Raw genomic sequence first — 13,866 nt, 5'->3', positions numbered from 1 at the left:
TATATAGTGATAGGATATTTTTTATATGTAGTGTCACTTATTATATTAAAATTCAAATTTCCCAATATTAATTTAAAAATTAGAAAGAAAAAGAAAAAAATATGTCATTGGTATAGTGTCTCACGAGGAGGAATACGTCATTGCATTGGGTTGATTTTTGTGTGCAAAGGACACCATTTTCCTGTTTTCTAGTATCATTGGATTTGCTAGTGAAGAGAAGAAAATAGTAAATGAGTACTTTGAAGAAAATAGAAAATAGGAAAAAAATAGAATAAGTCTTAATATAAATGAGTAAAAAACAAAATGAAAAGCATTTTTTTTAATTTACCCAAGACATGTAATTTTAATAACCACTTCCATTTACGTTTAAAAATAAAAGTTACAAACTTTTAAATTAAATAAACTATATTAAATTAACAATAAAGTGGGCGTAATAAAATAAAAAATTTGTTATATATGTATAAATTGGAGTAACTTAATATTTTAAAAATGTTGTACTTTTATATATAATTTTTTTTGTGGTAAATATAATAAATATTTTCAAAATGTTATACTTTTATATTCAAATTTAAAAGTAAGCGGTAATTTGAAAACATTGTGTATTTTAATCGTTATTTATTAATCTATAAAATAATTTTATTGTCTTAAGTTAATCATGGTAATTATCTATTAGTTTTCTTTGGGCAAAACAAAAACTATTTTTATTTTTAATTTAAATTATTATTATTTTTTATAATATGTTGTGTCAGATTATCTTTGATAAAATTGTTATCTTTTTTTATTATGGGAAATTTGATAAATGATGCATTAAATGGGGTCCTATAACAAAATTATTCTAGCCACTCTATTCATGTCATATTGATCCTATTGTTTCCCTTAGTTCCCAAAATACCCCTGGCATTTGTTTCCCACAGTCTCTCTGTTCTCTCTCTATTCTCTCTCTCACTTTCTTAGTCCCGAAAGAAAAAAACCCCCAAACCCAATTTAATCCGTCAGAACCCAAGCAAATTGGTGAAGCATTGTCTTCCACGACCACGACCACGCATCTGTGGCTCGGATATTGTCGGAGTTGACGATCGGAGAAGGCAAAGGAGAACCCCAAAGAAAGTGAAGGTGAGAGATTTCCTTTTTAATTTGCAATATGTGTATGTGCCTGGTTTTTTTGTTGATTTTTGTTCATAGGATAGATCAGAGCTGATTTTAGCATCTACCTCGATAGGACTCGATGATATTAGACTTATGGTTGATTTTAGCATCTGCCTCGATAGGACTTGATGATATTAGACTTATGGCTGAATTTTGACATTTGTCTCAATAGGACTCGATGATATTTGACATATGACTGATTTAGCATCTGCCTTGATAGGACTCGATATGACTTGATGATGTTGCATTTGAAAAAAAAAAAAAATGTTAAAAAATGTAAAAAAAAATGTTAAACAATCTGGTAACTATCGAGTCCTATCGAGACAGGTGCTAAAATCAGTCATATTGCCTAATATCATCGAGTCCTATCGAGGTAGATGCTAAAATCAGCCATAAGTCTAATATCATCGAGTTCTATCGAGGTAGATGCTAAAATCAACCATAAGTCTAATATCATCGAATTTTATCGAGTTCTATCGAGTCCTATCGAGGTAGATGCTAAAATCAACCATAAGTCTAATATCATCGAGTTCTATCGAGTCCTATCGAGGTAGATGCTAAAATCAGCCATAAGTCTAATATCATCGAGTTCTATTGAGTCCTATCGAGGCAGATGCTAAAATTAGTCATAAGTCTAATATCATCGAGTTCTATCGAGTCCTATCGAGGTAGATGTTAAAATCAGCTATATGCCTAAAATATCATCGAGTCCTATCGAGTCCCATCGATGCCTATCGAGGCATAATCAAATCCATAATCTAATATATATTATCGAGTCCTATCGATTTCTATCAAGGTGCATAAAAATCTCGAGAAAAAAAACCCAGATTTCTTCATTCCCCAGCCCCAATCTATCCTATGAACAAAAATTAACAAAAAAACCAGGCACATGCACGTATTGCAAATTAAAAAAGGAAATCTCTCACCTTCACTTTCTTTGGGATTGTTTCCTCCTGTTTGCTCGATGTTCTTCTCCTTTGCCTTCTTCGATTGTCAACTCTGACAATATTCGAGCCACAGATGCTTGGTCGTGGTTGTGGAAGACAATACTTCTCCAATTTGCTTGGGTTCTAACAAATTAAATTGGGTTTGAGGGTTTTTTTTCCTTTGGGACTAAGAAAGTGAGAGAGAGAATAGAGAGAGACCGAGAGAACAAAAAGATTGTGGGAAATAAATGACAGGGATATTTTGGGAACTAAAGGAAACAATAGGACCAATATGACATGAATAGAGTGGCTAGAATAATTTTGTTATAAGAATCCATTTAATGCATTATTTCTCAAATTTCCCTTTATTATTTATTGTGTTTCTGTTCATTGTTGATTTGATATCGATTTGCTCATAAATATTCTGGTTATTTGCAGTAAAATAAACAAAAAACTAGCAAGTTTGCTGAATTTGTGAGATGTGGTGCGACTTTACTCTACCACTTTCTAATCTCATAATAGAGTTTTGAGATGTAGATTAATCTAACCTCATAATTTTTTTTTTGCTTAATTTGTTATAGATGAACTTCTTAATTTTGATTAAGAAGTTTTAGATGTGGGAGCTTTCTTATGCACTGTAATTTGTTATTTTTAGCTTCATTTTCACACTTCAAGTAACTCTTTCATTCTTTTTTTATCTTATCTCAATAAATTTTTTAGACATTTGTTCTGTGTATCTAGCAAATTATTATGTTTTTTTTTTAATGAAACGACTAACTGGGAAAGACTAATAACCCTCACTTGTGTGTTTAGAATTGACAAACTGAGAAAATGGAGAAGAGCTTCACTCTAGTTCAGACGGTCCTCACTGCCGGAGTCTTCTCTGCCGTTTCCCTCTGGTACTTATCTTCTCTCTAGCTTTTTTTCACCACTTAGGTATTAGGGTCACAGTATAACCTCGAGCTTTCTCAGGTATGGATTCATGTTCGGAAGAGAATCTGCTCGAAAAGAGCTCGGCGATGTGATTGAAAATCTTCGCCGTGGAGACCAAGACCAAAATCCCCCTCTGCCACATTCTTGATTCCAACGTAAGAACAAACTCTCTCGCTTGATCTCTTCCCTTTTATTGATTCAGAATTGTACTAGCTTTCTCTGTTCACTAAATGTTTTGACCCAATTGAGTTCTAGTTTCTGAAATTTGTATTTTAGGGATTTTGAATTAGTTCAAAGTGTGAGGGAGAGAGAGGTTATGGAGCTTAGTTATTTTTGACTATATGTTTCATTTTGGGTCTTGAGTTTTTAAAAATTCTGAAAGCTACTAGTTGCATCTGAAAAATAACCCTTCTGGGTTATGCCCACAGACCAAATTTAACAGCTACATTATGGATAATCTAGTTGCTTCTCTAAGTTCTTAGTGTATTGGCTTTTGAAGTTTTTTTTTGCCACTTAATGGGAATGATACATATGTTTGTATCTGTCAACAACTCTTTCATGAGTAATTTTCTACTCATTTATAGTTATGGAACATAGATTTCCATGTACTCACATGCTCAAACATGTCTTATTTGGTAATTTTTTTGGGTTGATTCCATAATTTTATCTGTATGAATATTTCAGTTGCTCCCTGTTGACTATGATTCAGCCACTTAAGAGAACTGACTTATGTGGCATCTTACCTGTCATCTTTAGTTAAGTTAGTTGGAGTCTTATGCCTATATATATATTGCCTTTGTAAAGGGGCTTGGGTACTGAGAGAGTTTTAGACACTTGAACACTTTGTGAGAGAGTTTTGTAACAGAGAGATTTAGAAGAGTAAATTGAGACAAGTCTCATTGGTGTAAAGATCTCTGTATTGTAATACTCTATTGATCAATAAAGTAAGCCATTATTGTGGCTGTTCGGACCCTTGGATGTAGGCTCTTAATTGAGCTGAACCAAGTAAATTCTTGTGCATTTTGTTCTACTGTTTTATCTAGTTCTATTGTTTGTTGTTTCTCAACACTCCTACAGTTAAAATTTTCTTGCCACCAAAGAGGGAATGCTGGACATTTTCGTACCTGAATACTGCTCCATGCTTAATTTTCTTTTAGCTCCTCAGTTTTTGTTATAGAACACAGCTAGTCATGTATTCCCATTTTGTACTATATCATGTTATGGGCTGTTTATGTACCTGATATATTGTTTAAATCTACACAATTGTTGCTGAAGATTATTCTTGTTAGTTCTCCTCCTAAATCTTCATGTTTGCCTCAAATATGGATTTTCCTCCACTAAAGATTATGGCATACTCAGGCGCTTGGATTTGAGGCTGCGGGCATCATATGGGATTCAACTTCAAACAGCTTTCATTCATGAATTAAGAGATTCAATCAAGTGGAAAGTAGCTTCAGATTTTTGTTGAGAACAGCCCCTGTCTTCTAACAGCGTGCTTGCTGGTGGATGTGCTTCTGTACTTTTTATGTTCTTGCAGTGCTTACCCCAATTTGAGATAAACATCGTTTATCAAGAGATTTGTTTGTATGACATAATTTGAGCAAGAAATGTTACAAACACGATATGTGCATCCTCAATATATCTATAAAATTTAGGGTAAATTGCGGCTAAACTCCTCATTCTTTTGGGTTTGTTACAGTTAAATACCCATTCTATTTTTTTAATGACTAAACTACCCAAATATAGTGGAACAATATTCCGTTAATACCCAGCTGTTAAGCTCGTTAACTTGACTATGGGGTTATCTAAAATGCATACACGTGGGTAGGATGTCAAAACTTATTCTAATATTTTTTTTTTAAATAAAGTTAATTAAACAGAAAAAGAAATAAAATAGATAATAGAGAGAGAAGTGGAGAAGTCGACAAATGCTAAAACTTTACCCAGATTTAGACTTCTCCCAAAATTAAATCCACATTTTGACTTCTCAATGGAACTGCAAGTTTTTGAATAAACTAATATAGATCCAATTGCAAGTCGTGAGGCTTCTGAGTATGGTAAGTATACTATTCCTTATTCTTCTTATTTTGCTTGTTTGGAAGTATGTGTTTTTTTTACTGAAAGAAATGTGTTTCTTGATAAAGATGAGAGTGAGTTGATTGGGTTTGATGCTTACTGGGTCAGTTTTAGGTGGAAGCAATGAAGGTAGAATGGGTTTTGGAGCTGCTGGTACTTCACAAGATCATCACGATGATGGTGGTGGCCAGAGCCGAAGGATTGATTGTGAAGATGGTCTCATTTTGGGGGCCCAGAGAAATGATTTTGGGTCTGTTGTTGGCTTTAACTTGATCCCTCCATCTGGTACGGCTGTGTGTTTGCTTGTTTGTTCATTTCATTTGTGGTTACATATCTTGAACTTTGTATAATACATTCTAAATTCAAGAAAGGAAAAGACTTTATGTTTATTGGAAGCATTTGACAGAATATAAATAGTTTTACCAAAGATAATATTTATTCAATCAACTTGTACTTACCAATACTTTGATTTGTTGAACTAGTTTTACTTTTCTCACTATGTATATCATTTATTGTTGCAAGCAGACCCAGATTGTTAAATTGCAAATCTAGATACTAGAGAGAGAGTATATCTATATCTTTTGTACAGAGTAGATAATAAAATACAATAGATAAAGACAAGAATGAGTTTATCAAGAGTTGGCCATTATTGCTTCTTGCTATAACCTTGTTTTGGTCACATCTTCTTATTAAATGTTGTCTTTTCTTGTATGTATTATATTATTTAGGACTTGTGTGGTAGGTAATAAAGTTATGATATTTGGTATGATTTATTGGTGGAATGTGGTTCACGTGATTGGGAATTCTTTTTTGGTCAGTGGGTACACATGGAGGTTATGAGTAGTTTTTGTTAAAGGTTTTGCTTTATTTTAAGAACTTTTGTTTTGACTTTTTCTGTAGTGGTCAATGAAGTCCATGACCCTTCTGCTCGAGTCGAAGTTGAAGAAGAGTCCCATGCTTTTCAAGAGATTTTACTCTTGGCTAATATAGAAGATGGGTTCATTTTTTAAGAAGATGAGTATGCACCATATGTACAAGAAGAGAGACAAATGGATATGCCACAAGATCCAAGTAGATGGTGGGCATCTGTCACTTCGTTATGCATCCAAGGGGTTGACGAGAATGAAGATGCTTACATATCTGATAGTGATGTCAATAGTTTGTGTAGTGATGAGGATGAGTGTGACCGAAAGAGGAGCAAGAAAGAGTACAATCCAAGGACTGCAGAATTCATCACATTCAAATTCTGTTTGGGGATGGAATTTGCCACTGTTGAGCAACTCAGACATGCTCTAAAAGAGTACTTTATTAGCAATGATAGGGAGTTTGTGTATGTCATGAATGATCAGTTAAGAGTTCGAGCAAAGTGTAGAGGCAAAGGTTGTCCATGGGTGTTATATGCAAGACAACAAAAAGGTGTGGACAACAAGAGTTTTAGAGTTAACACTCTAGTTGATCGACATGAATGTGGCATTGTTTTCAACAACAGGCTTGTGGATTCCACATGGCTAGGGAATCATTTTTTAGAGCAATTTCGTATGAATCCCAGCATGAGTTTCAAATGTTTTAAAGAGATGACTTCGAAGGGTAAATATGCAAATACAACCAGTGATGCGTTCTACAGAGCAAAGAAAGTTGCTACAGAAATTCTTGAAGGGTCTGTGAAGGAGCAATATGCAATTCTAGAAGATTACTGTAACCAGATTCGAGCAACTAACCCTGGTTCTACTGCTATACTGAAAACTAGGATGGAAGGGGACAAGAGATACTTTGAAAGAGTTTATATTTGTCTACAGGCATGCAAAGAAGGATTCAACAGAGGATGCAGGCCATTGATTGGTGTAGATGGTTGCTTTCTTAAAGGCTATTGCAAGGGCATGTTGTTAGCAGCAATTGGAATTGATGCAGTTAATGCAATGTTCCCAATTGCTTATGCTGTAGTGGAGAAGGAGAACAAATCAAGTTGGACTTGGTTCCTTGAATTAGTGAAAGAGGATTTACAGATCCAGAATCCACACAGCTTTTGTATGCTAAGTGACAGGCAAAAAGGCCTTGAAAAAGCTTTGGAGAAGTTATTTGAAGGTGCTGAAATTAGATTTTGTGTTAGACATTTACATGCCAACTTCAAGAAAGATTACCCTGGTTTGCTACTTAAGCAAATGTTGTGGGCAGCAGCAAGGGCCACCACCAAAGAAGAATGGCGAAGGAGAATGTATGACTTCAAACAAATCAGCGAGCCTGCGTACACTTGGTTGTCCAATAAGGCACCTACAGAGTTGACTGAGTCCCACTTCAAGGAGCATGTGAAGTGTGATATGCTTTGCAATAATCTCTGTGAGAGCTTCAATGCAGCAATAATAGGCGTTAGGGACAAGACTATTATAATCTTGTTGGAGAAAATAAGGTATTGGCTCATGCGCATATTTTGTACCAAGAGGGAAAGTGTTAAAAAGTGGGTGCATCCGGTTGGCAAGAGGATCTTGGACATTATTGAGAAGAACAAAAAAGTGGCAAGGCGTTGTCTCCCAACCATGTCCACCTTAACTACATTTGAGGTAAATTTCATGAACATTGAAGTCTTTGTTGTAGATTTGTACAAGCGAACTTGCGCATGTAGGAGTTTCCAATTGAATGGCATACCTTGTGGTCATGCACTAGCATGTATTTGGTTTAGCAACCTAGATGTCATGAATTTCATAGATGGTTTCTACAAGAAAGTTGCATTTGAAGCAACCTATTCAGGAGCAATTCAACCAATGTCAAGTCCTGATAAATGATCTATGACTACTTAGAATCCTATATTACCACCCCCAGAAACTTCAATGCCAGGAAGACCCAAAAAATCTAGGAGAAGAGAGGTGGATGAACCACCCCCCGGTGCCACTAAAGCAAGGAGATTTGGAAAGGTGAACACATGTAGCAATTGCAAGCAGCCTGGGCATACAATGCCAACTTGTAAAAATGCAAAAGTTGCTACTGAGGTAACATTTTTTTTAATTGAGTTTCTGTTGAGAAGTTGATTTAATTTGTTGCATTGTTATGATTGCTGAATTTTCTATAATTTTAGCACTTGACATACAAGAAACCGGGGTGTCCGAAGAAGAAGAATCCCAAGCCAGAGTCTATTAAAAGAAAGGAAAGGGAAAATAGGCAGAAAGCAAGAGCTAATGGCCAGTATTTATAGGCCAAAATTATGTCTTTTGAAGAATGGCAAGAAACATCTATTTTGTATAGGCCAAAATATCTATATCTTTTGTACAGGCCAAAAAAATCTATCTTTTGCCATAACATAAATCTATCTCTTTTGTATAGGCTAGATAAATCTTTTGTATAGGCCAGGTAAATCTATCTCTTTTGTATAGGCCAGGTAAATCTATCTCTTTTGTATAGGCCATAACATATTTGTCTTTTATGTTGAATGATGAATCTACAAATCTACAATTTTAAGTTTATATTGAAGTCATTATTAAATTCAAGTTCATTGTAATGCATAAGAAGTCCACCAATCGATTGAACCGTTCACTAGTATAGATTTTAGGAATTGATTCTTATGACTGCTTCCAACATCTAATTGAGAGAGTCATTCAATGTTTTTGGTGGGGAGGATGGGTGATGCTCTGTGTGTCTGGTGGTGTCCATATATATATATATATATATATTTATATATAAAGTATTGGACTTTATTTGACCCACACACCTTAATCATTCATTAACAAACAAACAAAAAACATACTTAACATGACATTATAAGTATTATTGTTGAAGCAAAATATTGACCATTCAATTAAATATTGAAACAGGCTCTGCTCAAGTTGATTTGTAAAACATAGAGAATTTTTAAATTCATTAACCATTTCTACAAGTTTACAAAAACAAGATTAAACACCATAATTGTCACCAAGATTACAAAAACAAAAACAAAAAAACACAAGAAGTCTACAAGTTTTCAACCAATTCTCTCGAGTCTACAAAAAAATTCCTTCCTAACAATTTGATTTTCAGCCAAATAAACACTGCAACAACATCAATAATAAATTCATCAGTTTTCCTATTTCTCATTATCCAATAATGAGCAACTTCATCTTCAGTTTCCAAATGCAATCCTCTTTCCATGTGCAAATTCTTGTCCTGGTGTATGTGGTCAATATTCACTTGGTCATACATATATTCAAGATCACTTTCACGCTCACCAATATTCACTGGGTCTGCTTGCAACAATAAATGATATACATAGTGAGAAAAGTAAAACTAGTCCAACAAATCAAAGTATTGGTAAGTACAAGTTGATTGAATAAATATTATCTTTGGTAAAACTATTTATATTCTGTCAAAAGCCTAGTCTATTCCACATTTTTTATAATATTTTATTACATAACAAGCCAAAGCGCCATTGATTAGACAAAGTACACTATATATATATATCAAATGCTTCCAATAAACAGGAAGTCTTTTCCTTTCTTGAATTTAGAATGTATTATACAAAGTTCAAGATATGTAACCACAAATAAAATGAACAAACAAGCAAACACATAGCCGTACCAGATGGAGGGATCAAGTTAAAGCCAACAACAGACCCAGAATCATTTCTCTGGGCCCCCAAAATGAAACCATTTTCACAATCAATCCTTCGGCTCTGGCCACCACCATCATCGTGATGATCTTGTGAAGTACCAGCAGCTCCAAAACCCATTCTACCTTCATTGCTTCCACCTAAAACTGACCCAGTAAGCATCAAACCCAATCAACTCACTCTCATCTTTATCAAGAAACACATTTCTTTCAGTAAAAAAAAACACATACTTCCAAACAAGCAAAATAAGAAGAATAAGGAATAGTATACTTACCATACTCAGAAACCTCACCACTTGTAATTGGATCTATATTAGTTGATTCAAAAACTTGCTTGAGAAGTCAAAATGTGGATTTCATTTTGGGAGAAGTCTAAATCCGGGTAAAGTTTTAGCATTTGTCGACTTCTCCACTTCTCTCTCTATTATCTATTTGATTTCTTTTTCTGTTTAATTAACTTTATTTAAAAAAAATATTAGAATAAGTTTTGACATCCTACCCACGTGTATGCATTTTAGATAACCCCATAGTCAAGTTAACGGGTTTAACAGCTGGGTATTGACGGAATATTGTTCCATTATATTTGGGTAGTTTAGCCATTAAAAAAATAGAATAGGTATTTAATTGTAACAAACCCAAAAAATTAGGTAGTTTAGCCGCAATTTACCCTCAAATTTACACATAAGTAGACTTTTCTTGAAGCTTTATTTGGTTCCGCTTTTATGAATTGATCTTGGTCTTTGTTTGCTCATCGATTATGTACCACTTTCTGCTAATATGCTCAACATAGATGATTTGATGTATAATTCTTTTGTTCCCTTTCTAGAAAATCATCTATTAGATGAGCATGTTCATATGGGAGGGAATTTTTCTATTTTAATACTAACCTTTTGACATGAGAAACATTCCATCTTTTATTCTGGTCACTAATTGCTCAAACATGCAACATGAATATGATAATATATGTTTTACTGATTTTCAAAGGATGTCATTATAAATCATCACGAGAGACAAGATATGTGTTGAGCTGAGGGGAATATGCAAAATGTGATGTTATGTTGGGCTTAATTACGAGGAATGGCCTTAAAATAGAGAATAAAATAAGAACTTATAATGGTTAAAACAAGCTCCTATTTTTGTTTGAACTTGACATAGCGCATGGACTTGTATAGTTGTATGTCAGAGTATTCTATCAAATGAAAAAATAAATATATATTGACAAGATAAAATGTTATTTATTACAACAGCATTGCTTCTAGGAATCCCAAGAAATTTCCTGAGCCACTGGTTTGAAATTTCGAATGAACACAAGCTGTCCATTATTGTAAAAATAAATATATAGATACAATTTCGAATTTCTGCTCTGTATCTCATACCCCACTATTTCTGCCCTGTACCTCATGCTTTTTGCTTCTCTATTATATATAATACACTAACCGATGCACTCTATTATACATGAATATGAGCCAACACATGTACATAATCTACACAAGAGCAGCCTCTTTTGCTTTGTTGACACTGCTGGCTTTGACATACCCGACATAAAGCTCACTTCCAGTAAAGTCAAACTCCTCACAAATTCTTTTGTTCCGACCACCTTCAGACATGTTCCTTACAAAGTTCACCAAGTTCCTCCAGTTCTCTGGTTCAAATAATCTCTTGTTCATTCTAAGATATGTAAATGCGCATAAGGCATTACCTGAATCTGACCTGCTTGTGTCCACAACTTGTCCAAATGCACTGGGATCATACCTTTCCAATGCATTCTCACCTGCAAGTTCAACTCTTGCTAATTTAGTGGCCCTTTTTACTTGTCGTACTAAGCCTTCTGGTGAGCAATTTGCATGTCCAGGTTGTTCTCCATCTTTCATTTCCATGCAGGTGAAGTTAAACACAGCATCGTGTCTACCAAACATCTGTGCTATTGGAAGGTAACCATCCTGATGTCTGGTGTTGTAGTATCCTGCAGTCAATTCAGCTGCGTGAGATCTTGTATTGTAATGCCAGTGGATCCCTGCTATTTTCCCAGATAGTTTTGCTCCAGTTCCTCGGAATACTCCTTGCGCGGCGGCCAGGATATCATCACCATGAACCAACAGTTTTTTGGAGTACCATTCAAGAAAGAACTGGCCGTAACCGGTGTTCCAAGTTCCATCTCTCCTGAAAAACTCAGATTCTTCAGGGAATTGGCTGTACTTGGCAGAATCATGTGGTCCACTTTTTCCCCAGTCCATCTTCCCAATAGCCGATGCTGATGCTTGCAAGGAAGCTCTCATATACTGAATGACATGAAAAGCGTGTTTAGAATTGAGAATAAATGCATCACATACTATGAGGTTATGACATTATGATTAAAGGAAATAACTATTATTTTAATGAAAAATACCTTGTCATAGCATTGGAATTCTCCTATTCCAGGAAACCTCCAAGTACCATTGCTTTCTGGATAAGATGGATATCTGAGCTCCCCACAAGGACCCATTCCTACTTGAACTTCCTGTAAATAAATAAAATTCCAAGATTAGCTTTATGAAGCTTGAGAGAAACAATTTCTTTGTTTGTTGTGGGGTTTAAAAATGAATTGACCAATATTACTCCTATGACTTGTCCTGGGTGTGACCCAAATCATAACAAAATTTGGTAATTGAGTGTGAAAGAACAAGTTAATTAGTAATTTATTTGGAAAGCTTTTCCTCATATCCTATATTTTCTTTTGTTTTGTCTCCTAGCAATGTTTGATTGTGATCCTCAAAGTGTTTCCACTTTACTCCACCAAAAGAAATCTAATGCTTAATAATGCTTTTTTTTTTTTGGTTACTATTTTGTTGAAAATATCTCTATAAATGGAGTCAAACAGTTGTTGGCATGGCTTGAGAAGGTTCTTACCACAATAACTTCGCCCAAATAATCACTGAATCTGTCACGGAAACTCCTCATGAAATCTGAGTAGACCTGGATTGGGGTTCTTCCTCTGAGAATAGGCATTGCATCACATCCTAAGGATATGTACTCTGGGTTTCTCCTTCCTGACCTGTCTGTGTAAACAATATCTGGGTTCTTGCTGATCTCTTCAAGCACCCATGGAGGTAGAGGAATACTGAAAATTACAACACCAAAATGGTTCAACACAAAATCCATATCTAAGACTACATGCTTAATCAAATCAACTATATATTCTATTAACACTAGACTAACTCTTTCTGGTTCATTCACACAAAAAGTATCCATTTGACTCTTTTGCTTGTTTAATCTAATTGGCTGTTGTCTAATCAATATTGATCAAAATTTTTTGAAGACCCTTTAAAATGAATGGACTGAAAATGTCATATTGACAACTACTCATTTTAAATACAAGGTTTACAAAATAGGTAAAGTTTGAGGACCCAAGAGTGATTGGAGTAAATGATTATTACCTGCATGAGTCTCCAACATTTCCTCCGCACTGATGGAACGACATAACAACTTGAAGCTTCAAGCCATGCTTTTGAGCCATCTGAACAAGCTCAGCATAGCCTTCCCAGTTGTACTGAAGAGGTCCATCCTTCTCCACCAAGCCCCACCAAGCATCAACCATGATTCCTTCAACTCCTGCACTCTTCATGGCCTTGAGACTAGCATTCATGGCTCTTGCCTTGTTCATGTGCCCACCATGACCCACTGTATCCAATGGAAGCATAACAAAAACAGGCACTCTTGTGTCGTTTTGGGTAGCATGAGGAGCAGAAAATGCATGGAGCTTCTCTACTCTTTTCTCACTTGTGAAGACAGTTTCATGAGAGATTTGATGAGCCGCTTGGATTGAATTCTTTGCTCTAACACGACACATCGGCTTGATTTGAGCAAAGCAAACCGAGCCTGAAAACAACTCTTCCGGTGTTCTCAAGCCTATGGTCTCCTTAAGATTAAGAAAAGAAGTTGATGAACGTAGTGTTAAAGCCATACTTTTTTTTTTCAAGTTTGGAGAGAAGAATAGAGAAGTGGGATTGGATTGTAAGGTGTTTGTGTGGTTTTATTTATAGAAAAAAAATAGTTGTGTGGGCTCTAGTTTACAAAAAAAACGAGAAAAAGTGCAAACAATCAAAGCTGGTCAGCTCACATTTTCATTTTCAATGTGTCACTATCTCCACGCGTTTTGGCCTTTTTACCCTTCTTTCTTCTTATTTTAAACTTCAAATTTAAATGCATGGTTTATTTAATTCTATTCAATATGTTTGTT

The 13,866-nt window shown here is 35.0% G+C and overlaps 3 protein-coding genes across 10 annotated transcripts; 1 reads left to right on the top strand and 2 right to left on the bottom strand.

The window, feature by feature from the left end:
• The first annotated feature begins 2,493 nt into the window (after positions 1-2,493).
• LOC133778393 (uncharacterized) lies at positions 2,494-8,392 on the top strand. 6 transcript variants are annotated; one of them, XM_062218295.1, is made up of 6 exons: positions 2,494-2,556; positions 2,886-2,971; positions 3,045-3,160; positions 4,349-5,366; positions 5,982-8,062; positions 8,149-8,392. In XM_062218295.1, exon 5 carries the CDS (start codon positions 6,131-6,133, stop codon positions 7,856-7,858), a length of 1,728 nt encoding a protein of 575 aa, XP_062074279.1. In that variant the 5' UTR covers positions 2,494-2,556; positions 2,886-2,971; positions 3,045-3,160; positions 4,349-5,366; positions 5,982-6,130; the 3' UTR covers positions 7,859-8,062; positions 8,149-8,392. The 6 variants fall into 6 exon arrangements, with proteins under 6 accessions (XP_062074279.1, XP_062074281.1, XP_062074283.1 ...); XM_062218297.1 differs by having other exon boundaries at positions 2,538-2,605; XM_062218294.1 differs by lacking the exon at positions 2,494-2,556 and having other exon boundaries at positions 2,770-2,971; positions 4,349-5,062; positions 5,196-5,366.
• Positions 8,393-8,773: 381 nt separating this feature from the next.
• Positions 8,774-10,741, bottom strand: LOC133778391 (uncharacterized). 3 transcript variants are annotated; one of them, XM_062218292.1, is made up of 3 exons: positions 9,926-10,741; positions 9,621-9,791; positions 8,774-9,286 (listed from the first exon to the last, which is right to left on the bottom strand). In XM_062218292.1, exons 2-3 carry the CDS (start codon positions 9,769-9,771, stop codon positions 9,018-9,020), a joined length of 420 nt encoding a protein of 139 aa, XP_062074276.1. In that variant the 5' UTR covers positions 9,772-9,791; positions 9,926-10,741; the 3' UTR covers positions 8,774-9,017. The 3 variants fall into 3 exon arrangements, with proteins under 3 accessions (XP_062074276.1, XP_062074274.1, XP_062074275.1); XM_062218291.1 differs by having other exon boundaries at positions 8,775-9,286; positions 9,621-9,797; XM_062218290.1 differs by lacking the exon at positions 9,926-10,741 and having other exon boundaries at positions 9,621-9,909.
• A 106-nt stretch (positions 10,742-10,847) lies between these two features.
• Positions 10,848-13,629, bottom strand: LOC133778390 (beta-amylase 3, chloroplastic-like). The gene is made up of 4 exons (XM_062218289.1): positions 13,064-13,629; positions 12,537-12,747; positions 12,037-12,147; positions 10,848-11,929 (listed from the first exon to the last, which is right to left on the bottom strand). The coding sequence occupies exons 1-4, from the start codon at positions 13,588-13,590 to the stop codon at positions 11,135-11,137; spliced, it is 1,644 nt and encodes a 547-aa protein (XP_062074273.1). The 5' UTR covers positions 13,591-13,629; the 3' UTR covers positions 10,848-11,134.
• Between the last annotated feature and the right edge of the window lie 237 nt (positions 13,630-13,866).

This window comes from Humulus lupulus, chromosome 5, assembly GCF_963169125.1.
Source record: "Humulus lupulus chromosome 5, drHumLupu1.1, whole genome shotgun sequence".
NCBI classification, from domain to species: Eukaryota; Viridiplantae; Streptophyta; class Magnoliopsida; order Rosales; family Cannabaceae; genus Humulus; species Humulus lupulus.
The sequence above is the reverse complement of the archived record's forward strand: the minus strand, read 5'-3'. Positions and strand labels throughout refer to the sequence as shown.